General features: G+C 58.1%; 1 protein-coding gene and 2 long non-coding RNA genes across 9 annotated transcripts; 1 reads left to right on the top strand and 2 right to left on the bottom strand.

The window, feature by feature from the left end:
• Positions 1-961: 961 nt before the first annotated feature.
• STX1A (syntaxin 1A) lies at positions 962-21,361 on the bottom strand. Of its 7 annotated transcripts, none has more exons than XR_013414615.1 (10): positions 21,294-21,361; positions 10,322-10,399; positions 9,868-9,967; positions 6,840-6,914; positions 6,040-6,113; positions 5,839-5,947; positions 5,437-5,553; positions 4,578-4,791; positions 2,475-2,585; positions 962-2,230 (listed from the first exon to the last, which is right to left on the bottom strand). XR_013414615.1 is itself a non-coding variant. In XM_077994373.1 (10 exons), the coding sequence occupies exons 1-10, from the start codon at positions 21,321-21,323 to the stop codon at positions 2,218-2,220; spliced, it is 756 nt and encodes a 251-aa protein (XP_077850499.1). In that variant the 5' UTR covers positions 21,324-21,361; the 3' UTR covers positions 962-2,217.
• On the bottom strand, positions 12,024-17,606 carry LOC144339767 (uncharacterized). The gene is made up of 3 exons (XR_013415142.1): positions 16,942-17,606; positions 15,235-15,924; positions 12,024-12,690 (listed from the first exon to the last, which is right to left on the bottom strand). It is a non-coding gene; the product is annotated as an uncharacterized LOC144339767 (long non-coding RNA).
• On the top strand, positions 17,416-21,362 carry LOC144339784 (uncharacterized). The gene is made up of 2 exons (XR_013415159.1): positions 17,416-17,604; positions 17,670-21,362. It is a non-coding gene; the product is annotated as an uncharacterized LOC144339784 (long non-coding RNA).
• Positions 21,363-24,990: the final 3,628 nt, after the last annotated feature.

Below are 24,990 nucleotides of genomic sequence, written 5' to 3' on the forward strand. Positions count from 1 at the left end.
CCTCCTGGTGGGCTACTGCTTAACTCCCCAGGCAGGAATCAGGTTTAAAAAAACTTAACGTGCATGAAAGCATTCTTTCCATTTGCAAGGAACAGAGTCCTTTAATTTGGGGCTCATACATAACTATACCATAATCACAGCAAGCGAAGTTGGGAAGAGGGCCCGGATGAAATGTGTTTGTGGTGCCTGCTGGCCAGTCTCTGGCTTCCCTTCCTGTGAAGGCCTTGCCAGTCCAGTGGCCCCGGCCTGAACTGTGGCACTGAGCTGCTGCACGGTCAGCTGCCGACCAGCCCAGCGCTCAGATGTCTTGGGCCGATCTCTCGGCCGTCATTGGTGGTGGGAAAGGGCGGGTCCACTGCTCTGGGGCGGTGTGGGGTTGCCCGGCAGGCTGTGATAGGAGAGGAGGTGGAATGGTTTGCCTGAGCCTTGTGCATGTGGGAAGAGGCAAGATCTTGGGCATTGCACTACAGAGCTGGATCAGGTGTTCGGCAGCTTAAGACATTAGGCAGTTGGTGCAGGGGCCCGAGGGGCCGGGTGTCTGGGAGAGGGGTGAGGCTTGGGGCCTGAGGATCCAAGCCCTGCAGTGGGGTCTCCTGCAGGTGTCAGATTCCAGGCCTCGAGTGTGGCCTCTGGGCCTGTTATCAGGGAGTAAGGCCTGGATGTTTTCCACTGTATGGTGGGAGACAGGTCTGAGGAAGTTGAAGGTCCAGGGTGGGGTTGAGGCTGAGTTGGGATCCTCGCCTCTGAGCCTTTCCTCTTAGTGCCACATCTATTCATCCTCAAGTTCTAAGACTGCGACACTGCAGATGGCAAGAAGTCTAGAGCAGCCAGGCCAGGCACACAACCTGTGGTCCCAGCTCCATGGGAGGCTGAGGTGGGAGGCCAGCTTGGGCAACAGCGAGGACCCTCCTAAGGTTTTCCCCCAGGAGACCTGGGGAAGAAACCTAGAACAGAGGCCTGGTACAGATACAAATGTTTATTCTACATAAAAATTTCACAAAATGGGCAGCTGGTTGTACCAAGACCTTTGGTGAAGGGGTTGGGGGGAATCGCTGTTCAAGAAGGCAACACGGACGGTCACAGTCACTGGGCAGGAGTAAAGCCGAGGGAGGGTGGGGCACACGGACACGGCCCCATCTCCTGCTGCATGCACTCGCATGCATCTCCCTGCCTGTCCACGAGGGAGGGGGTGCTGGGGCGGGGGCACATTTCCCATGAGAAGCCCCAAGGTGGTGAGGAGGACGAGGTAGCCCTCCCTGGCTGGCTGCCGAATACTGCATCCGGGACACCTGACACCCACGTGGCACGTCGATGGGGGATGGCAAGGGCAGGATGAGACTGCAGGCCTGAAATGACATCTGACTTCCCAGAGCGCAAAACAGCAGGGGCCACCATCCCAAACATGCAACGCTGGCCCGAGGGCCTGACAGCAGCCTGCTCTGCCTCCCTGGCTGCTGGGGTGGCTGGAGATGGGGCACCAACCAGCCCCTTCCAGAGGGACACCTGGGGTCAGGCCCAGCCCAAGGGGTTGCTCCTGGGGCTGGAGGAATGTCGGAAGGGAAGCTGAGGCCCAGGACCCGATGGACATTGCCCCTAGGCAGGGGAGGGAGCCTGGAGCCATGGCAGCCTGAGTCTCCCTGGCAGTGATCAGCGATTGAGGCTCAGAGCTGGGCTGTCCCTCACGGCCACCTCTCCCCTAACCTGAAAAGCAGCACCATGTGGCCAGCTAGTCCCCACCCCTCAGGGCTCTGCTTGTGGGGACAGCTGGAGAGGCCAGAGGACAGGGCAGGTCAGTTGGAGGCAAGGTTAGGGTCCCCAGGGAAGAGGAGAACCCGGTCCCACCGAGTTACTGAAGGCAAGGATGGCCTGTGTCACCCTGGCGGCCCTGCCTGGGTCTGCCCCTCGCTGCACACACTGCGTCCCACCCCGCTGGCTGCCTCCCTCTGCCTCTTCCATACAGACGCACACAGAGATCATGCACACGACACGGGGCGGGGACGGAGGGCCCATGGCAGAGAAGGGAGCATGGGGGCCAGGAGGGAGGGTGCTCTGAGCCAGAGGCGGGGGTTGGGAGGGCAGCCCAGCCAAGTAGCAGCAGCCAGGGCCTCCTCAGAGTGGCCCACCCGGAGTGGAGTGGCAGTTTGGGTGGCTTCTAGGCGAAGATGCCCCCGACAGTGGAGGCGATGACGATGCCCAGGATCACACAGCAGATGATGATCATGATTTTCTTCTGTGTGGGGAGCGGGCAGGAGAGGCCTCAGACAGTGGTGGTGTCAGGTGGGGTGGGACTACGGCGAAGGCTGAGGGCTGGACAGTCGCCGGGGATCCAAGCAGGGGAAGGTGACGGCCTCGAGGGGGCTGTCATGGGGAGCTCCCGAGAGCAGGGAGAGAGGTGAGATGGGGAGGGATGTAGGATGGTTGGGAGTCCCTAATGGGTGCTGGGGCATGGGCTTGGGCAGGGCCGGGCTACTGACCCGGCGCGCCTTGCTCTGGTACTTGACGGCTTTCTTGGTGTCAGACACGGCCCTCTCCACGTAGTCTACCGCGTGTTCCACGTTGTACTCGATCCTGTCAATCATCTCCCCCTGTGGGGCGGGGGGCACCCGAGCTCCAGAGGGCCCCCTCCTCTGGGTTGGGTTGGGGCTCGGGGCAGGACTTCAGGAAAACACCCTGAGGCCAGAGAGAAAAAGGGGGCATGAGGAGGATGGGGTACAGCTTCTCATCTGGCCCAGGCACCCTGGGCGGGCTGTTAGAGGGCCAGGCAGGCTCCCCAAGGCAGCTCCCACGTCTCCCCGCAGAGCAGCAATCCTGGGGGTAGAGCTGGCCATGCAGTCTCAGCTGAGGGTTGGGGACCATGCAGAGAACAGTCAGAGAGGTGGCAGTGTCAGGCAGAGGAAGGTGGGAGCAGGAGTGGGTGTGCTAGAGTCTGGGCCTGCCCTGGCCATAGCTCCTGAGGTGGCCATGGGTGAGCCTCCCCACACCCACATCCTCAGGCATGACGGCTCCATCCAGCTCTGTCTGCTGTCTGGGGTCTTCAGTCTTTTAAGAACTGGAGGTCAGGAGTTTGAGACCATCCTGGCCAACATGGTGAAACCCTGACTCTACTAAAAATACAAAAAATTAGCTAGGCATGATGGTACGCATCCATAGTTTCAGCTACTCGGGTGGCTGAGGCAGGAGAATCAGTTGAATCCGGGAGGCAGAGGTTGCAGTGAGCCGAAATCCCGCCACTGCACTCCAGCCTGGCGACAGAGCCAGACTCTCTCTCAAACAAAAACAAAAAACAAAACAAAACAAAAAAAACCCTGCCCAGCCCCACAGCCCTCTTGAGTCCTGTGATCTGATCCCATGATACCCCAGAGGCCAATCTGACCATGACACTGCCCCACAAGACTCCTAGGGCGTGTCTCCCTCTCCAAGTCCATCGGTTGCCTTCACTGGCGTCCACGTCACTGTGGTCTGTTTCTCACCAGATGGCGGCAGCAGCAGCCTCCTGACGGCCTCCCTGCTTCCTAACCAAGGTCACGTCACTCCCATACTTAAAACATTCCAACCTGGCTGGGTGCTGTGGCTCACATCTATGATCCCAGCACTTTGGGAGGCTGAGGTGGGAGGATCACTTGAGCCCAGGAGTTCCGAGACCAGCCTGGGCAACACAGCAAGATCCCATCTTTTGCTAAAAAAAAAAAAAAAAAACAACCCAAATCCCCTCCAATCTAGAAGAGACTGCAAATTCCTCAGCACACTGCCTGCCAAGGCCCCGTCCACCTCGTCTCCAGCTTCATCTCAATTCCGACCACTCCTTGTGCCCCAGCACCATGGACCTCCTTTTTCTGTTCCTGAAATAAGTCTGGGTCTTGCTGGGCTTGGGACCTTAGTGTTGCTGGGGCCAGCTCTTCATCTTCCACTGTGAAGTCTTCACAGCTGGCTCCTTTTCACCGTTTTCTGGCATCAGTTCAAATGCCCCTTCCTGAGAGGCCTTCCTTGACCACTCACTCCAACAAAGGCAGCCGCCCCATCGTGGGCACAGTGTTACTCCGAGTGTAACTTTGGAACCATAGTGGCTGCGGCACCACCCTTGAGCTTGTCAGACAGGTATCTTCCCGGCCTTCCCTCACCTGCCAGACTCTGGGACAGGGACCTGGAAACTTATAAGTCCTCCAGGTGACTCATTCAAGTTTGAGCCCCACTGAAGAACCTTCCATTTGTTCTTTGGCAGCCCTTTTGCCCAAAAGCTATTCACTCCAGGAAGCAGGTCCCTCAGCTGTCCTGGTCACTGGGGAAATGCATGGCCCACAGTGGCCCCATGAGGAAACAGTAGGGGAATGAGAGATGACGGGGTGTAGGGGGTGGGGCCATGCAGGGCCTGGGGTCCTTGAAGGTCAAGCAGAGCCATGCAGAGGACAGGGACCTTCAGGTGGGCAGGGTCCTGGCGGCAGTTTCAACAGCGGGTGATTGGTTACCTGAGAACTTGGTCTCTCCCCGGCAGGGCAGCGTGTCGGGCAGAAAGGGTGAGGTTAGTGCAGCCCTGGGTGCTGGTGTGGGCTGCAGTGGAGGGCAGGGGGCCCAGCGCTCACCTGGCTCTCCACAAGCATGGCCATGTCCATGAACATGTCGTGCAGCTCACGGATGCTGTTCTCCAGCTTGATGATCTCGCTGTGCCGCGTCTCAATTTCGCTCAGAGCCTGCTTTGAGATGCTGGAGTCCATGATGATCTGGGGGTGGGAGCAGGGGGCTGGGACCCAGAGGCTTGCTGAGGGGCAGGGCAGAGGGCCGACGGGGAGGGCAGAGCTGCTCCGGAAGGGGACCCGAGGCTTCCTCCCCAGCCACAGCCCTGCCTGCCTTGCTACCTGGCTCTGCCACCTGCTAGCTGTTATGTAATTTCTCTGCGACCCAATCTCCTACCTGTAACCTGCGGCTAGTGACACTCTCCACCTGTGCTGGCCACAGAGCGAGTGCTCAGTGACAGTCCTTACCACCAGCGTTTTGCAGAGCCTAAGTTGACTGCCCCGTGGACCCAGGCCTGGAACTGCCTTTCTCCCATCCCTTCCCCCCACACTGAATGTGACTGCTCCCCCGCTCTCTCCTGGAACTCACAACCCCAAGCCTGCCTCGAACACCTATGTGCCACCTCCTTCAGGGAGCACCCCTGCCCGGCTTCACGTGAACACGGAGATGGCCAAATGTCCTCCAGAAGGGGAAAAGGGCCCACGGATAAGAGGAGAAGCCCCTGGCGGCCGGCGAAAGGAAGTGGGTCCAATTGGGAGGCATCAGGAGACAGGGGTCTTGAGTCCACCTTTGCCACAGACATTTATGTGACCTCAGCCTTGTGTTTTCCCCTCTCTGGGACTCCTCCTGCCTTAAAACCTGCCTTACAAGGGGTCTGTGTCCACATACTGTCCAGACCCTGCACTAGGGGTCATGAACGTGGGTAACATGGTGAGGGGATCATGGCAGGAGGGGTGGGGCCCACACTCACCCCAGATGCAAAGATGGCGGGGTTCCCACTCTCCAGCATGTCCTCCAGCTCCTCACTGGTCGTGGTCCTGCCGGCTGCAAGCGAGTGGGGTCACACTGAGCCCAGCCCTCTCCGGGGAGTTCAGCAGCAGCCTCGGGCCCCGCCCCCTACAGTCCCAGGCCCGGGCTCCCCCCAGCCCCGAGATCAGCAGCAGCCTCAGGCCCCCGCCTCTCCAGCCCCTAACTCAGCGGCTGCCTCGGGCCCCGCCCCTCGGGCCTCTAACTAAGCAGCAGCCTCGGGCCCCGCCCCTCCACGCCTCGCCCACTCCAGGTACCGCCCCCAGCTCACTGAGGCAGCCCCAGGCCCCGCCCCCAGCTCACTGATCTCCAGCTGCCTCTGGATACGGCCCTTGCAGCGCTCGCGGTAGTCGGACTGCGTGGCGTTGTACTCCGACATGACCTCCACAAACTTTCTGGACAGCGTGGAGTGCTGGGGGCCCGAGATGCAGGTGCAGGGATCAGGCCCCGCGGGGACCGACCCAGAGTCTCAGGTGCCCGCCCACCCTAGACTCCCGACCGCACCTGTGTCTTCCGGATCCTCAGGTCAGCAGAGGAGCGGTTCAGGCCTTCCTCTTGCTCGATGGACTGCTCGATGCCTGGGGGCACAGGTGGGTGCTGAGTCAAAACCAGCCCCCTTTACCCCCGCCCCCGACCCGCACATCCTGCATCTGTTCACCTCCCCACATCTCCTAGGGTATGTGTGTGGCCTGTGGCTGGTGGGGTCAGTGCCAGGCACTGATGGAGGAGGGGCCTACAGAGGCCCTTCCAGCTGTGACGTTGTGTGGTGTGTGCACGTGTGTAAATGCACACCCACTCCAAGCTCTGAGTGTGTGTGAGGTCTGGCAGCTCCGGCCACTCTGTGCCTGGGTACCGCTCCCTTTCTGCTCAGAGAGGCTGTGTACGAGGGGCCGTGCCCACAGCGGGGAGAGCCAGGGGGCCCCTGCTGCAGGGCATGTGGCCCCGAGGCCTTGGCACTCACGGGGTGTACGTGTCCGTTCACCCAGCATACGGGGCTTCTGCATGAGACCAGGAAGTGCTGGCCACTTCTTTAACCCTCTTTAGCAGAGGTGAGGGGCAGTGCCCGTCCAGAGTGGAGCCCTCCCTCGACAAAGCCTCGGGCGGGTGTGTCCCCAGGCCCAACCCAGAGCCTGGCACCAACGGGCCTTGCCAAGTAGCTGTTGAGTGAATGGGCACATGACGCCACCCTCAGAAAGGAAAGCAAGATCCGGCGCACCCCCTCAGGGTGAGCAAAACCCCATGGGCTCCCCAGAGGAAGCAGGCCTAGAATGCCCCCCACCCACCCCCAGACAAGCCTGACTCACTCTTTAACTTGGAACGAACTTTGTTTGCTGTCTTCTTTATGTCGGACATGAGTTCTTCCAGCTCCTCCTTCGTCTCTGGGGAGGTAGAAAGGGTGGGGGCGGCCCCCTAGGCTCTGCCGGGGACTGATGTGCAGACTCAGCCTCCAGCACAGGGGGCCCAATGGGGGCTCTGGGTAGATCCCGGTTCTCCCCTGCTCCCCTGGCTAAGGCTCTGCCTGCCCCCTCCCTAATTCTGGGCCAGGGATGCACCAGCTGCAGCCTCACCCCCTCTTGTGCTGTCTTCGGAGGAGCCTCCCTTCCTCCTTTGCCGGCGCCCCCACCCCCTGGAGATAACAGATGGGTCTAAATTTAAGGCAGAAATAATTGTGGAGCAGCTGGCGATGCTGGAGTTGGCACCAGGAACAGTGACTTGATGCTTGCTGTAGTTGAAGTTGGGGGGGGGGGCGCGGTGCGGGCTCACCTGGTGTTACCTGGTGGCTCAGGAGGGTAGGCAGCCAGCCAGGGAGCTGACAGGGGGCCATCCTGCACTCCCTGAGTCGCAGGCTCAAACACTCTGGGTGGGGCAGACCTTGCCGTTCCCACAAAGCTGCGCCTCCCGGGGTGCTAAGTGCCCGGTGGGTGGAAGGGGGCAAGGGGTGGATGGCCTGGGTGGGCGCTGATGTGGGCCCTGAGGTCCAAAGAGGTGGGCATAGTCGGCCCTGGCCGTGGCAGGTAGCTGGGGCCCTGGTGAAATTGGAGGAGGGTGGTGGCATAGTGTTTTGTGACCCTTGTTCCAACTAGAACCATCTCCCTAAAGCTGGCAGAGGTCATGGGGGTGCCCAGCTTGCCCCCCTGCCTGAGAGGAGCTGGCTGGAAAAGTGGGGCATGACAGCTGCCTCCCCTGGGGGTGCTCCTGGCAACACCCCAGTCTCAGGACACCCCCAGGACTCCGCCCCAGGAGAAGCTGGGACTGAGCTCCGGCTGTCACCTTCCCACCCACCCCTCTGCTTGCCTCTGGGGCTGGGGTTTGTCCTAGAGGGGACAGGGAGGGGTATCGAGAGTGGCTATTAGGAAAGCCCCAGATGGGGTCACCTCCCAAGTGGAATGCGGTGGGGTGGAGCGGGGAAGTGGGGGTTCCGAGGCGCGGAGGAGGGCGCCTCATCCGTAGGAACAAAGGAAAAGTCGGTTACCAGCTGCTCTGACGTCTCAGCCTCTTTTGCTCAGACCCAAAATAGCCCAGGCCGGATGGCAGCCCCCAGAGGAGGCAGAGCCCGCCTTGCCCAGGAGAGCCCCCCACTCACTGCCATCTTTCCTCGAGACTTCTTAACTCTGTACCACCTGTGCCCTAGAACCCCCAACATGAGCCCCCTCCCCTTAGCAAGAGCCTGGGACTGCTCAGCTCACGGGTGGTGACTCAGAACCAGTCCCTATGACTGTGCATGACACCGCAGCAGGAGACGGTGCAGGAGGTGGCCTGCACGACCCAAGGTGTGGAGGAGACAGCTCTGCTGCCCCATGCCCACCCCACCTGCCAGCAGCGAGAGGCCCGCTCCCCTGCTCTTCAGAGCCCTCCGTCCCACCCCACAGTCAGCCACCTCCTGACCCTGAGCAGGAACAGCCCACACAGGGACACACGGTGACCCAGATACCTCTGGGCGCAGAGACATCCGTCTCATGCTGCCATCCAACAAATCTCTAGGGCGAGGAGCGCAGCATGGTGAACCCTGGGCGTCCCTCTCTCCTCCTGCCCTTCCTGAGGCAGTCCACCCTGCTCCCACCTGACCCATTTTGCCTTCTGAGGGCGGGGCACTGGCTTAGTTGGTGTAGCATTGACCTGGGTTCATGCACAATTTGGGGCTGTGGAAAGATTTACTCTGGGTTCTTGAAGATGCCAGTGGGCTTGGGGGTGAGGGGTCCCAGACCGGGAGGCCGTGCTGGAGGCGAGAAAATCTGACCTCGGGCACCTGCGTGGCCAGGGCCTGCCTCCCTCAAACACCTGATGGCTGCATCCCTGGGACTCAGGGTGAGCCCCACTCCAGGGAAGGGCACCTATGCCATCAGCCTGGCACCTCTCAGTGTAGTAACCAACATCTCAACAGGAACGCGAGGACCGGGTTGGGGGAACCTGTCTGGGGCCGGAGCGCAAGCCTGACACACAGGCTCCCAGTGCGGAGGGAGAGGGCTGACTTCCTAGAGCCCTGAGAATGCCCGCCCCGGGGTGCCACGTGGCCAGGTGCCAGGGCTGCCAGCTCCTTCCGGAAGCTCTGCCTGCTTGGCCAGCTTGCCCTCCCACAGCGCTGACGCCTCAGAGCTGCCATCTGCTCCCCTGGGAGGCGAGGGGCGGGGCGGGGCTGGACTGAGAGGCCTTCCTATTGATCACAGACAGCTCCCTCCTTCCCTCCTTCCTTCCCTCGCTCCCAAAAGCCCAGGGCTGCAGCCAGCCCAGTTGCCTTAGAAAAAAGCCAGTTCGGCTGGGCGCAGTGGCTCATGCCTGTAATCCCAGCACTTTGGGAGGCCGAAGCAGGCAGATCACGAGGTCAGGAGATCAAGACCGTCTTGGCCAACATGGTGAAACCCCGTCTCTACTAAAAATACAAAAATTAGCTGGGTGTGGTGGTGGGCACCTGTAATCCCAGCTACTTGGGAGGCTGAGGCAGGGGAATTGCTTGAACCCAGGAGGCAGAGGTTGCAGTGAGCTGAGATCATGCCACTGCACTCCAGCCTGGTGACAGAATAAGACTCTGTCTCAAAAAAAAAAAAAAAAGCCAGTTTACCTGAGAAAGGTGGGGCCGATCACCTCTCCCATCACCCAGGTCTTCGGGGAGACCTGGTCTGGCCAGCCTGGGACACTGGGTTCTGACCCCCAATTCCAGGCCGGGGACAACTGCATTTCCTAAGGCTTCTCCTGACACTCTCCTGACCCTGGCCTGCCCAGACTCCTACACCCACCAGCCACGAAGGCTGTTGAGGTCCTGTGAGGCCTCCCTGGCAGCAGCCCCTCCCGGAGGCCTGTGGGGCCTGAAACCTGTCCCCCACCCCATATACTCACTCTCATCGGGGTTGGGGGAGGCCAGGATGGCACTGTGCTTCCGCTTCACCTCCTCCACGTTCTCTGCGATCTTGTCAATGAAGCCTCGAATCTCCTCCACCTGCGGACCAAAGCCGGGTGATCAGGAGGAGGAAATCGGGGGAGAATGCTTCTGGGGCCCAGGCATGGCCTAGAGTAGGGCTGCGGTCAGGGCTCAGGGGGAGGACGGGCCAGGCTCCGGGTGCTGGGGTGCAGTGGGGGTGCGTCCTTCCGACCCGGATGGGGAAGAGTGCGATCCCACATTTAGCTCCGCTCTGAGCTTCCATTTATCACCCACAAAACGGTTCCTTCGTTGGCACCCTGGAGCTGCTGAGCCAGGTGCAGGTGTGAAAGATCCCCGAACCTGGCTCAGAGGTGAGAGTGGCCCCCCAAGGTCTGCTAGTGTGTGGGAAGGGTGGGGTGTGCTGGCTCCCACCTGTTCAAAGAACTCATCCATGAAGCGGTCTCGGTCCACGGTGACAGTGACATCATCATCATCATCGCTGTCCTTGGCCTGTGTGGGGTTGTGCACACATGAACGGACGTATGTACAGGACCTACCTCTACACACACAGGTGCCCAGGGTGCAGCGCCAGGGCCCAACCCCTCCCCCTCTCCCTGGGGGCCTCTGGGCAGGGACAAGAACAGGCCTGGCTGTACCCTCCGCTCCCAGCCACAGTAAGATCTGGCAGACCGCTGGGGACCCGGCACAGAGACAGGGACCTTGCCTGGCACACTGGTGTCAAGGCCAAGTCTCAGCCTCCAGGCCAGGGACTTCCTCCCTTGCCTATCCGCCTGCCCCCTCCCTGCAGCTGGGGAGGCAAGCGAGCCTGGGGCCAGCCGCTCTGTCTGGGCCCTCTGGGTCCCCTAGGCCCCTGGGACAGCTGCCTGGAAAGCGTATTCTCTACTCTTTTGGCCCTGTGGTTTACACACACACACACACACACACACACACACATTTTTAGAGTTGAGGTCTTGCTGTGTCACCTAGGCTAGAGTGCAGTGGTGCAATCACAGCTCACTGCAGCCTTGAACACCTGGGCTCAAGCAATCCTCCCACCTCAGCCTCCCGAGTAGCTGGAATTATAGGTGTGTACAACCACGCCTGGCCCCAGTGGTTTTAATTCAGGTGGAGCCCAGAGGCCCCAAGCTCCCTTTTCAGAGTGGGCCCTGCAAGGGTAGACCTGCCCGCTCTGTCCCAGGCCTGGGCACCACTAAACCCCAGCCCCGACGAGGGATGGATCATATCTCTTAGGAATCTCCTGTCAGTCTTTTTTTTCTTTTTCTTTTCTTTTTTTTTTTTTTTTGAGACAGAGTCTTGCTCTGTCGCCCAGGCTGGAGTGCAGTGGTGCCACCTCGGCTCACTGTGAGCTCCGTCTCCCAGGTTCATGCCATTCTCCTGCCTCAGCCTCCTGAGTAGCTGGGACTACAGGCACCCGCCACCACTCCTGGCTAATTTTTTGTATTTTTAGTAGAGAAGACGTTTCACCGTGTTAGCAAGGATGGTCTTGATCTGCTGAGCTCTTGATCTGCCTGCCTCAGCCTCCTAAAGTGCTGGGATTACAGGCGTGAGCCACCGCGCCCAGTTCCTGTCAGTCTTTTTTTAAAAACAGTTTTTTACATTTAATTTTTATTTTTGAAGAGACAGGGTCTCACTGTGTTGCTGGTCTTGAACTCCTGGCCTCAAGCAATCCTCCTGCTTTAGCCTTCCAAAGCACTGGGATTGTAGGTGTGAGCCACTGCACTTGGCCTCCCTGTCAGTCTTGACATTGGACCTTGGTCTGCCTCCTTCCAGTCCCAGACCTAGGCCCAGCAGGCACGGGAGGCAGTCATGTTGCCACTTGGCTCGGGTCCTGCCTTAGGCCTCAGCCACAGGTGCAGGCCCCACCCCACTGCCCCAGGAGCAGCTGTACAAAAGCCGCCCCCATCATGAGGTAGGGGTAATTATACTTCTGACTTCTCGGCATGCCGGGCACAATCATTACTGTCTACCTCACACCATGAGTCGGCCAGGGTCAGCCCACCCTGCTGGCAAAGCCAGGTCTCTCTCTGCAGCCAAGGCAAGGATATCCGGGATAGCCACCCTGGGGCAGGGACTGAGGTCTCTCAGCCTGGGGCTCAGGGCTTGTTCCCACCTCTTTTTTTTTTTTTTTTTGATAGTCTTGCTCTGTCACCCAGGCTGGAGTGCAGTGTCACGATCTTGGCTCACTGCAACCTCCACCTCCTGGGTTCAAGCAATTCTTCTGCCTCAGCCTCCCGAGTAGCTAGGATTACAGGTGCCCGCCACCATGCCCAGCTAATTTTGTATTTTTAGTAGAGAACGGGGTTTCACTATGTTGGCCAGGCTGGCTCAAACTCCTGACCTCAGGTGATTCACCCACCTTGGCCTCCCAAAGTGCTGGGATTACAGGCATGAGCCACCGCACCTGGTCTTGTTCCCACCTCATTTCTGAGTGCCTCATGGGAGCGGCCACTGCCTGGCTCGGCCCACCTCGGTGCTCTCTCGTCAGGATGGAGGCAGGCGGAGGTTGAGGGGCTGAGAGAGCTGAGGGGACTCATCAGGCTGGGCCTTGACCTCTCTGGCTCTGTTTACTCTTCTGTGAAATGGGGACAGTGACACCTGGCTGCATGGAGGGAGGGCTGAGAAAGAGTGGGGAAGCAGGGCATATATGTTTGTTTGATGAATTGATTGATTGATTGATTGAGACAGGGTCTCTCTCTGTCACCCAGGCTGCAGTGCAGTGGCATAAACATAACTCACTGCAGCTTCGACCTCCTGGGCTCAGGAGATCCTTTCACCTCAGCCTCCCAAGCTACTGGGACTGCAGATGCAAGCCACCACACCCAGCTAAGTTTTTGATTTTTTTTTTTTTTTTTTTTTTGTAGAGACAGGGTCCAACTATGTTGCCCAGTCTGGTCTCGAACTCTTGGGCTCAAGTGGTCTTCCCACCTAGGCCTCCCAAAGTGCTGGGAGTACAGGTGTGAGCCACCGCGCCCGGCCTGGGCATGTTCTGTGAGGGGCTGTGCCCCTGGGGCTCACAGCTCCCATGACCTCATCAAAGTGGGGACTCATCGGGAGAGGGGGTAGTTAGGAGCTTTGATAGAGGCGGCTCAGAGGGGCCTCCTCTCTTTAAGATATCACACCACCTCCCTAGCAGCTAAAATAAATCCTCGTTCCCACTCCCCACCGAGTGCCTCAGCTGTCACCAGGTGGCACCCCCTCCCCTACAAAGCTCCCTACAGACACAGAAAATCCAGGAGCCGTTTTCACGCTTCTAGACCGTGACAGGCCTAGGAGTTGAGTCAGAGGAGCCCTCCCTAGGGAAACTGAGGCAGAGCGCCGCCAGGAGGAGCCCAGTTCCTCTTCCTGGGCAGGCTGCCAGGTTGGGAAGTGGCCCCAGGAGCTTCTGCCATCCAGCGTCCTGCCCTCTCAGCCCTGGTGCTCAGAGGATCAGGGTAGATGACAAACGGCGGATGGAGAATGATCCAGCTCCCTTCCCATGGCCAGAGACAAGCGGCACTACCAGCCCCACCGAACCCGTCCTGCACTCAGAGACCCCTGGCCCCTGTCTGGTGCCTCTCTTGACCTCAGCTTGCCCATCTGTGTAATGGGGGCAGATTGTCTCCAGGCATCTGGCCAGCTCTGACCTGCTATCTTCCCCAAAGGCTGAAGGCTGGACCAGGAAGCTTCTCTAACAGAAGGGCTGGCAAGGGAGATGCTCACATCCTCCTCTGGACCCTCCGTCTATGAGGGTGGGATTGGGGAAAGGGAGACCAGGGCCAGGCTCTGAGGGGGGCACCCCGGTCAAGTCTACCCTGGAGGTGGCATAGAGATTAGTCCCAAAGCCAGTCGGAGGGTTGAGGGCCTGACCTCTGAGGCATGGTCAAACCAGCCGCGGCTTGGAGCAAAACTAGAGGGGATGGGCCAAGGGGGCCTTTCCTCCCCACATCCTCCTACTTCATTCTTGGGAATTTTCACCCCCAGCTCTGCTCTTTATCCCACTGCCCTCACCTGGGATCAGACCCCACTCCACCACACCTACAACCGGTTCCTGGCCCTACAATCCACCCTCTGCCCCCAGGCTTCCCCCAGGCACATCCCTCTGCCTGGGATGCTGATTCCATGAAGGTGACATTCCCCTCTTCCTCGATGCCACCTCCTTCCACAAGCCTCCCTGTCCCCCCAGATCAGTATCTCGCATCTCGTTCTTCCACACACCATTCACATTCCTATTGGAGCCATGAGTGACTCTCAGGCCCTAAGGGACCTGAAAAGTCCCCCTAGCTTCAGCTTCCAGCCTCAGCTTGCATACCTCCTGTGACGGTGAGCTCACTAGCTTCCCCAAACAGCTCTACCCATCTCAGGCAGCCCTAACTGTTAGAGTCCTTCTCTTTCCTGTGGTTTGGTTCCAGGCCATAAAGAACCTGTGGGTGCTCTCCCTGGGGTGCCCCTGCTATAGATCTGAAGGTGGCATCCACATCCTCCCTAGATTTTTCTTCTCAAGTATTCCTTCCCTTTCAGATCCTTTCCAGGGACCCCAAATTACAGCCCCTGCCCAAGACTTGTTCCACTGTGCCTCTGTCTCCTGTCGTACAGCACACAAACTGAATCTGCTGCTGACTATGGTCTGGGCAATGCTAAAGATCTGGCCCATCCCCTCCCTCTTTCTATATGATCTACCTCTATTAATACAGCCAGCGATCAGATAAGTGATCAGGTAGCGGTTCCTGTCAAGAAAAGCCCCAAGCCCTTCCCAACTACTGTCTGTGGAGTGGATTTGGGGTTCGAGTAAAGGACCTTTTTCCTGTTTCTTCATTTGTTCCGATGCTTATTTCAGTTTGTGGGATTCTGATGGCTCCTGACTCTGTTGCCCCCTGCATCCTCATCCACATCCAAGCCAGAGCCTGGTGGCAACATTCTAGAGATGTCCTCCAAATTAACTCTGGCATGTAATCGGTTCTCATTGGACATGGAATAAACTGATAAGGACATGGGATGGCAGAGCCCTATTGCCATCCTCACCTCCTCTGTTTCCCAGCCCAGACACGCTCTTGACCAAAATGTAACTAGGTGATGTGGCTATCCTGGCATGCCGTCTTCCTGGTGTCTTGGGCTGGCCAGGGTGACCACTGTATACATAAAGCGGCCAGGCATGATGGCTCACACGTAATCTCAGCAGTTTGGGAGGCTGAGATGGAAGGATTACTTGAGTCCAGGAGTTTGAGACCAGCCAGGGCAACATAGCGAGACCCCATCTCTACCAAAAAATACAAAAAGTAGCTGGGCGTGGTGCCATGCATCTGTAATCACAACTACTCAGGAGGCTGAGGTGGGAGGACTGCTTGAGCCCTGGAGGTCGAGGTTGCAGTGAGCTATGATTGTGCCATTGCACTCCAGCCTAGGTGACAGAGCAAGACCCTGTCTTTAAAAAAAAAAAAAGCGGACACCCAGATTTCTGTGGAATAATTAGGGCCCAGCTCCCTTGGGGATCTACCAATGCGTTCTGAGCATCAGTTACAGCTCTGGAGAGGGGGCTGGATTGGAGTTGGGGACTTGGAACCCTCCGCTGTGCAGGTGGCAGCTGGAACTGTGGGGCACAAACGCAAAGGCCCAAGTGTCTTACAGACGGATGTGCCCAGATATCATACGGGCACCTTGCCTGCCTCCTGGCCAAGACCAGGCTCCACCTGTTTTGCCAGAGTCGCCTCCTCTGAACTGCCTAGCACAGAACCCCAAGGTGCTCCAGGGCCCCCAAGCCGGGAACCTAGGACATCTGCCATCTTCCTCCTCTTCTCCCATCCAACCAACATCCAATTTGTCCTGGCACTTTTTTTTTTCTTATTTTTTCTTATTTTTTTTGACACAGAATCTCTCTCTGTTGCCCAGGCTGCAATGCAGTAGCGCAGTCTCAGCTTACTGCAACCTCCGCCTCCCAGGTTCAAGCAATTCTCCTGCCTCAGCCTCCCAAGTAGCTGGGATTACAGGCGCCCGCACCACACCCACTTAGTTTTTGTATTTTTAGTAGAGATGGGGTTTCACTATGTTGGCCAGGCTGGTCTTGAATTCCTAACCTCAGGTGATCCGCCTCCCTTGGCCTCCCAAAGTGCTAGGATTACAGGCATGAGCCACCGCGCCCAGCCCTTTTTTTTTTTTTTGAGACAGGATCTCGCTTTGTTGTCCACACTGGAGTGTAGTGGAAAGATCATAGCTCACTGCAACCTTGATCTCCCAGGCTCAAGCAATCCTCCAGCCTCAGCCTCCAGAGTAGCTGGGACTACAGGTGTCTGCCACCACACCTGGCTAATTTTAAATTTTTGTAGAGATGGTTGTCTCACTATGTTGCTCAGGCTGGTCTCGAACTCCTGAGCTCAAGCCGTCTTCCCGCCTCAGCCACCCAAGTAGTTGGTACTACAGGTGTGAGCCCCCAAGCCCAGCTAACATCCTAGTGTTTTTTTGTTCTGCATTCAGCAGTTCTCAAAGCTGGGTGAGCACCAGAATCCTTTGGGGGGATTTAAGAAAAAGAAAAAACAAAAACAAACAAACAAAAAACAGCTTCCAGGGATCTATCCCAAAGAGACTGAATCAAAATGTATAGGGGTAGCCGGTTGCAGTGGCTCACGCCTGTAATCCCAGCACTCTGGAAGGCCAAGGTGGGTGGATCACCTGAGGTCAGGAGTTCAAGACCAGACTGGTTAACATGGCAAAACCCCATCTCTACTAAAAATACAAAAATTAGCCGGGTGTGGTGGTGCATGCCTGTAATCCCAGTTACTCAGAAGGGTGAGGCAGGAGAATCACTTGAACCTGGGAGGTGGAGGTTGCAGCGAGCCGAAATCGTGCCACTGCACTCCAGCTTAGGCAACACAGCGAGACTCTGTCTCAACAACAACAACAAAAAAATTGGCCAGGTGCAGTGGCTTACACCTGTAATCCCAGCACTTTGGGAGGCCAAGGCGGGCAGATCAGGAGGTCAAGAGATCAAGGCCATCCTGGCCAACATGGCGAAACCCCGTCTCTACTAAAAATACAAAAATTAGCCGGGCATGGTGGCGCACACTTGTAGTCTCAGCTACTCAGGAGGCTGAGGCAGGAGAATCACTTGAACCTGGGAGGTGGAGGCTGCAGTGAGCTGAGATCGCACTACTGCACTCCAGCCTGCCGACAGTGTGAGACTCTGTCTCAAACAAACAAAAAAACAGCAACAAAAAAATCACCACCTCCAACCAGAAAGGCTGGGATGGAGTGCTTCCTTACCTCCCTACCATGGAGACTGCTAGGAAGACCAGAACTTGCTGGAACCACGGGGAGCTGGATGCCCCTGAGCTTCCCCTGGCAGAGGCGGGGCAGCCCTGGTGGTCTCTCCTAGCAGAGACTCCAGGATTCCAGGACACCCTCCTGGATGCAACAGTCTGACTCCTCCAAGAGGCGCAGAGGCCAGGCAGCCTCCAGGCCTATCCCAGGGGAGCCATCAGGCCGGCGAGGTTGATTCATCACTGCTGAGCACGGTGGCTGTTGTCTGCCTCAAGCGCTATTTTTTTCCTTTCTTCTTTTAAATGACTAATCAAAGTCAATATCACTAGTGCAGAGAGGCCCGGAGCTGAGTCAGGGGTGTGCGAGAGGCCAAGCTGGGTCTCCAGGAAAGACGGCTGTGCAATCTGAGTCTCCTCACCCTGTCCCCAGCCTCCAGGTCTGTGTACACCAGCTCCCCGCCCTGCAGAGTCTGCCCCTTCACAGGGCCCCAGAGCGGCTCAGGGAGGCAGCTTCAGGCCATGGAAGGGGCCAGGCTCTGCCCCCACAGGCTGCGTGGCCTCAGATAAACACCTGGCCCTTTCTGGACCTGTTTTCTGACCTGTAAGATAGGAGGTTGAACTACATGGTCCCAGGAAGCCATTCCATCTGCACCCCAGATGAAAGTGTACCCAAATGCATCGTTCATGCTGGGAAACCCCTGGGAGGTAATGGAGGAAGGACTAGGGGAGCCTTGTCTGACTCCTGTTCTTACACCCTCATGCCTGCCACTCTGCAAGGCAGGTAACACTGGCTCCATTCTGCAGATGAGGAAGTGAGCAGAGGGAGATTAAGGATGAACCTGCCCGGTGTTGCCTCCCAACCGCCAGACTCTTCCCAGCAACGAGAGAGAGAAAGGGAACTGGTGGGCAAAGCAGGGCCCTGGGCCTCCCCATCCAGGCCTGCCTGGTGAATTGGGCCCTCATGGGATGCTCCAGTGAGTTGGACCCCGGTCTAGACCTCAAGGCAACTCAGGGGGCTCCAGACACCAGCTGTCAGGACCACCTGCTATTCTCTCCTGGTTGGGCATTCCAACCTCTCTGCCTTCACTAAGCTGTCCCCTCCTTTGGATCACCATCTCTCCTCCTGTTCAAATCCAGCTCCTGCTCCTGGGCTATCCCAGGGTCTCTTCTTCCAGGAAGCCTTCCAGGATTGTACTGCTCCAACTCTCCCTCCTTGCTACGTCCTCAGCCTCCTGCAACAGGTCCCATGTGTCTGTCCCACATGACCTGGTATATAGACAAACACCGTTCTGGGCCCAGGGAGGGACAGGTCAGCTCTGCAAAGTCCCCAGGAAGAAAATCAGGGAGTCTCTGAGTTGAGGGGAGGAGGCAGCTACAGCCCAAGTAGGGCTCCCTGGGGATGCCCTAACCCAAAAGTCTCTCCCTGGCTGTGTGATCCTGGCCCTGTCTTCGGTCTCTCTTTGCCACCTGTAACCTGCAAATGACCCTTCTGATCTCTGAGGGCCTGCAACAGCATTGAGGCCTCCTGGCTAGTCCCCAGTGACCCCCTTCACTCCCCATCTGCAGAGGGAGAGGTAGGAGCTGGAGAAGGCTGGAGAAGGCTGGAGAAGGCTGGAGGGCTGGGCCGGGCCTGCAGAGTGAGGAAACGCGCCAGCTCCTTCCCCAAGTGTGACTTTTATAAATAAGCTCCCTTCGCCTCCTTCCAAATGTGGTGGCGTTGGGTGGGGGAGAAGGAGAAAGAAGAGGGAGGAGGAGGAGGAAGAGGGAGGGAGGGAGGGCTGGGAGCAATGCATAGCCGCTGTCCCCAGCACCATCTCTGTTCAGCCCAGCCCAGCCGGCCCCAGTGCAGCCCAGTCTAGCCCAGTCCAGCCCAGTCCAGCTCAGCCAGTGCTGGCCTCTTCCTTCCTGGGGATTCTGGGCTGAACATTCTGACTCCTGGGGTTTCAGGTCTCCTACAAATGCGGAGCTGGAGTCAGGAGACCTGTGGTCCCGCCTCTTCCCTGGAGAAACTAAATTCTAGGCTTTCCCATCCCCACTTCACAGATGGGAACCGAACCCCAGGTCCAGAGGGAAAGCAGCCCTGTGGGAATGGCGGCCCCACCAAGACTGACTGTCTCATCCCACCCCGTGTGGGCTCCTGCCAGCCGTCCTCCTGTCTGCTAGAAAGCCCTCCCTGGGCAGGGCCACCCAGCAATGGGTACAGCCTCCCCGGGCTCTGAATGCCTTCTGTGAGGAGGGTGGGGGCGTCTGGAGCGGAAGCCTCAGACCATTCAAACCAAAGCCTGGCTTCACCATCTAATCAGAGGGCGAGGAGATAGTAACAGAGACAGACATCAGAGCAAAAAGATCTGGGTTCAAACGCTTCACAACCCCAGCTCCACTGGCTGTCCCCCAGTGCCAGCCAGGCCTGAGTCTATCTTCAGGGATGAGGCAAAGCCCTTTTCTACCACCCCTCCCTCTAGCAGGCAAGCTGCGTCTCCTTTGTGCCTCAGTTTCCCCTTCAGCTAGGGGGATGAAGGCTGACATGCCAGAGGCTGTTATCCTATGTAAGGGCCCATGGTTCCCCTGACCACTTGGTTCCCACACATACCCTCGCGTAACCTAGCAGGCGCCCAAACATCAGCAAATTACACCACACAGTCATCCATCACCAGGAAAACACTCATTCTGACTCAACGGAGCTCAGGAAACTTGAGGGCAACCACAGGGGCCGCGGGGGAAGTGTTTAGAGTCCATATGCGACTTGAGGGACCATCTTCTTCCTTTGAAACCTCATGGGGTTTACCCCAGGGGCCGGGCGCTGGGCCAGGAATAGCAGGTCTGGAGGCAAAGTGTAGGCTGTGGTACCAGAGCAAGTCAGGGAGATGAAAGCAGGAGAGCCCAGGTCCCAGTTCCAGGATGCCCAGGAGGCAACCATGACATAATGGGGCAGACAGGCTCCAACTCAGGGAGCCTCTGGGTAGAGGAGACAAGCCGTGGGGTCAAACACCCAAAGGACACTTGACATTTTCCACAGGAGGGGACCTCAGGGTTCTAGTTCCTAGCTGAGGGCGCAGGGTTGGGGTGGGGTTGGGGAGGCTCCTGGGGATCAGCAGGCAGGGCTGCCAGCCAGGTGGCCAGCCAGGGGACCAGATGACCAGATGAGACTCAATCTAGTCTTGAGCCTTGATCCCCCCCGCCCCACGGGACACACCCAGGAAGGCTTCATTTCCGTTACTGTCCTCCACTCCCGGTCACCATTCTCCTGGGCTCCTCATTCCTAAGGGCAGAGGCCAGGGGAAGGGGACCCACGCAGGCTGCCGGGGTCTCTGGGCTGGGAGAGGGTGGGCTCTGACTCAGAACATTTGTGCATCCTCCTACTTCCCTCAAACCCCGCCCCAGGAGCCACACCCCAGGGGTTTCTGAGATACAGGTGGAAAAATAGATTCAAGTCTCAAGGAACCCTGAAGGGTCTGAAACGCCAGCCAGGGCTGCCCGGAAGCCCGAAGGTGGACAGGTGGACCGGTGGCGGGTGTGACCGCCCCCCATCCCCAGACCTGGGGCGCGCAGTGGATCCCTACCGCGACCTAGCGGAGGGGGAGCCACAGGTGATGGGAGCCACAGGTGACCAGGGTGGCATGAGGAGGCCGCCCCCACCCGACGGCCAGGTTTCCGCAGCGCGCCCCGCAGCGGGGGCCCCGCTCAGGGGACCGGCCCTGGCCCACCGCGGTCCCCTCATCTGTCTACACCAAGGGGGTTCCCACCGCTGTCCCCTCGTCTGTCTACACCGAGAGGGGACGAGAGGTCAGAGATGAGGGACAGTGGGGGGGCCAGAGACAGGGCCTGCTCTGCGGGAGGGGGAAGAGGTCCCGCCACCGAAACCCCATCATACCCTCTGAACCCCCCAAATCAAGGGGGCCCCGAAAAGTTTATCCAGGACTCCGGACTCCAGCCGACCGTCCACTTGTCAGCGCGGCCGAGCTCACGCGAGCCCGTGACCCCGAGTGGGTCCGAGGGGCGGAACCCGGAGGGGGGTCAGGGTCCCCGGCTCGCCCCGCTCCCTCCAGCCGCGGCTGGGGGGGCAGAAGTGGCCGCCCCCCTGGCCGCGGGAGCCGGGCTGGGAGTATTCGGCGCGTTGGCGCGGGCGGCGGGCGACCGCGCGCGGGGGCCGGACTCACCGTGCGGAGCTCCTGGGTTCGGTCCTTCATGCTCCCGGGAGTGGCAGCAGCGCCGGCTGCAGCCGTGTGAGCCCCGCATGCGCGACGGCCGCCCCGCGGCTGCGCAGCACCAGCCCGGCCCCGCCCCGGCCCCCGGGACCCCGGCTCCGCCCCACCCCGCCCGAGCCCCGCCCATACCCCGCCCCGACCCCGCCCCACCCCACAAGAGCAGCCCCGTGGGGGTCGAAGCCCTGGGGTCTCCTCCTGGACGTTCCGCACGGGTGATCGCTCCCGGGCATGGGTCCCCAGAGACCCTGCTGCCTCCTCTGCCCCAGCTCCGTCTCATTTTTTATTATTTTTTGAGACAGGGTCTCGCTCTGTCGCCCAGGCTGGAGTGCAGTGGTGCAACCATAGTTCACTGCAGCCTTGAGCTCCTGGGCTCAGGCAGTCCTCCCGCCTCAGCCTCCTGGGTGGTTGGGACTACAGTTGCTCGCCACTACTCCTGAATAATTTTCAAATATTTTGTAGAGACAGAGTCTTGCTGTGTTACCCAGGCTGGTCTCGAACTTCTGGCCTCAAGTGATCCTCCCTCCTCTCAAAGCTCTGAGATTATAGGCGTGAGCCACCGTGCCCGGCTTCCAGCCTCTTCCCTACTTAGCTGCTCAACATTCCTGTCCCAGAATCTGGTCCTCATCCCCAGATCCCTTCACTTCCCCAGAATTTGCTGGAGGTTGTAACTCCCTCCTTCATTTCATTCCCTTGGGACCTCCTGCACTCCCTTCTGTTCCCCAGCCAAAAACCTCCCGGAGAGTTCCAGCCTGGGAGCCTCCACCCTTCCCCCTTGCTCCCATCATCCAGTTGGGACTCAGGCACTGGCTCCTTCTTTCTCTAGGATTTCTCAGTTCGCAGCTCTGATGCTGTGTGACCCACCCCTTTTTCCTGCAGGATGCAGGAACTCCTCTATTTTATTTATTTATTTATTTATTTATTTATTTATTTATGAGATGGAGTTCTGCTCTTGTTGCCCAGGCTGGAGTGCAGTGGCGCGATCTCGGCTCACTGCAACCTCCGCCTCCTGAGTTCAAGTGATTCTCCTGCTTCAGCCTCCCAAGTAGCTGGGATTACAGGTGCCTGCCACCACGCCTGGCTAATTTTTTGTATTTTTAGTAGAGATGGGGTTTCGCCATGTTGGGTAGGCTGGTCTCGAACTCCTGACATTGTGATCCGCCTGCCTCGGCCTTCCAAAGTGCTGGGATTACAGGCGTGAGCCACCACACCCAGACTAATTTTTTTTTTTTTTTTTTTTGAGATGGAGTCTCTCTCTATTGCCCAGGCTGGAGTGCAGTGGCACGATCTTGGCTCACTGCAACCTCCGCCTCCCGGGTTCAAGCAATTCCTCTGCCTCAGCCTCCTGAGTAGCTGAGATTACAGGCACCCGCCACCACACCTGACTAATTTTTTTGTATTTTTGGTAGAGACGGGATTTCACCATGTTGGCCAGGCTGGTTTCAACCTCCTGACCTCGATCTGCCCGCCTCAGCCTCCCAGAGTGCTGGGATTACAGGTGTGAGCCACTGTACCCAGTCAGGAACTCCTCTATCTTTGGGAAAGAGATGTGAATTTTAGCCCCCTCTCCTTCTCCTTTCCCTGCATCCCCAGTCCTGAGCTCTGGCTCTAGGCCTGAGGTTCTATTTTCTCTTTTTTCCTTTTTGTAGAGACGGGTTCTCCTCGTGTTGCCCAGGCTGGTCTCGAAGTCCTGGCCTCAAGCGGTCCTCTTGGCTTGGCCTTCCAAAGCACTGGGATTGTGCTTGGCCAAGGTAGGTTCTATTTTCTGTCTAGAAGCCTGGGGCCTGGCTTCCTCTAGGACTCATGGGAAAACCTGTGGAGGAGTGGGAGTGGGGGGGGGCCAGTCAACAGCAGATGTTCTTTTGAAGGTCCCTGCCAGCATCTTGTTGCAACAGTGGTCTCGCACACACCCCCATAAGCCCGCTGTGCCCTCTACCACCCCCAGCTGTCACTTCTGTGGCCCACACCCTCTTGACCCTAAGCCAAGCACACCCCTTCCCTTACCCAGGACTGCCAAAGCATTGGAGCTCTGGAGCCAATCCAGCCCCCTGCTGCCCAGTGTGTCTGGGCCTGGCACCTCTCCCAGACTATGGGCACAGGTTAGCTGGCTGCCACGCAAGCTAGGGACACTGTTCCAGCTTTCCTTTCTTCCCTGGAAAATCTGGCCCAAGACGGTCTGATGTGGCCTGGCAGGGGGGACAGCCACACCCCCTTCCAGTTGTCCCGGCTTCAACTTTGGGTGCCCCACAGAATGGGCATTGATGGGGTCCCATTTGACATAGGAAAAGCAAGGATGTAAGTGCTAGAGGAACTTGCCCAGAGATGACAAGTGACAGAGGAGGCTGCCTGACTCCTGGTCTAGCCTGCAGGGTGAGTCAGTGGGGTGGGTCACACGTATGTCCCCGGAGCCCAGTGTCTGGCCCCGTGGGGAGAGGGCAGGAGAGGGAGGCTCAGCTCCTGCCCTCTGAGAGCCCTGGTGTCACACCAAGCATCACTCATTGAGATGCATATTAAATAGTAGCATGAAAAATGAATAAAGAAATAAATGTGGCCAGGCACAGTGGCTCATGCCCATAATCCAGCAGTTTGGGAGGCCAAGGATGGAGGATTGCTTGAGGCCAGGAGTTTAAGACCAGCCTGGGCAACATAGCGAGACTTTATCTCTAAAAAAAAAAAAAAAAGAACCTGTGCCTTTCACTTCACTCTCTTTTGTTTGTTTGTTTGTTTGTTTGTTTTTGAGGCTGAGTCTCATTCTCTCGCCCAGGCTGCAGTGCAGTGGTGCAATCTAGGCCCACTGCAACCTCCACTTCCCATGTTCAACTTATTTTCCTGCCTCAGCTTCTTGAGCAGCTGGGATTACAGGCACCCGCCACTACTCCCGGCTAATTTTTGTATTTGTAGTAGAGATGGAGCTTCACCATGTTGGTCAGGCTGGTCTTGAACTCCTGACCTCAAATGATCCACCTGCCTCGGCCTCCCAAAGTGCTGGGATTAAGGTGTGAGCCCCTGTGCCCGGCTTTTATTTTTATTTTTGAGATGGGGTCTCACTCTGTTGTCCAGGCTGGAGTCCATGGCACAATCTCAGCTCGCTGCAACCTCCACCTCCCAGGTTCAAGCGAACCTCCCTCCTCAGCCTCCTGAGTAGCTGGGACTACAGGCATGAGCCACCACTCCTGGCTAATCTCTGTATTTTGGTAGAGATGGGGTTTCGTCATATTGCCCAGGCTGGTCTCGAACTCCTGGACTCAAGCGATCTACCCGCTTCCCAATGTGCTGGAATTACAGGCATGAGACACTGCACCTGGCCTTGCCCTTCACTTTAAACTCTGCTTTTCTGCTAAGTATTTTCCTCATTTAATCATTCATTCGTTCATCAAACATTAAATGGGAAACCGTGCTCTGGGGCCACTGTTCTGCACTCAAGACGTTCCCACTGCAGTTGGGGAGACAGACATGGTTTTAGCAGGTTAGGGAACCAGAGTGGCTTCCCAGAGGTGGTGACATTCGAACAGGTTCTTGCAGTGGGATTGCAGCAGGGAGTGGACAAAGGAACGACGCTGGGGCAGGGGTGGGGGTGGGGAGCTCTCAAAATGGAGCACTCTACTGGGAGCCCCTCAGGAGCCTGCTGTGGCACTCTGGTGGGAATGGGTAG

This window comes from Macaca mulatta, chromosome 3, assembly GCF_049350105.2.
Source record: "Macaca mulatta isolate MMU2019108-1 chromosome 3, T2T-MMU8v2.0, whole genome shotgun sequence".
NCBI classification, from domain to species: Eukaryota; Metazoa; Chordata; class Mammalia; order Primates; family Cercopithecidae; genus Macaca; species Macaca mulatta.

Excerpts from the sequence above, each read along its gene's own strand:
- STX1A (XM_077994371.1), bottom strand. The coding sequence starts at position 21,323 with ATGAAGGACCGAACCCAGGAGCTCCGCACG. Across the intron at positions 10,400-21,293 it reads GAACCCAGGAGCTCCGCACG|GCCAAGGACAGCGATGATGA; the intron begins GTGAGTCCGGCC and ends AACCCCACACAG. Across the intron at positions 4,716-5,479 it reads CCGCCATCTTTGCATCTGGG|ATCATCATGGACTCCAGCAT; the intron begins GTGAGTGTGGGC and ends TCCCACCCCCAG.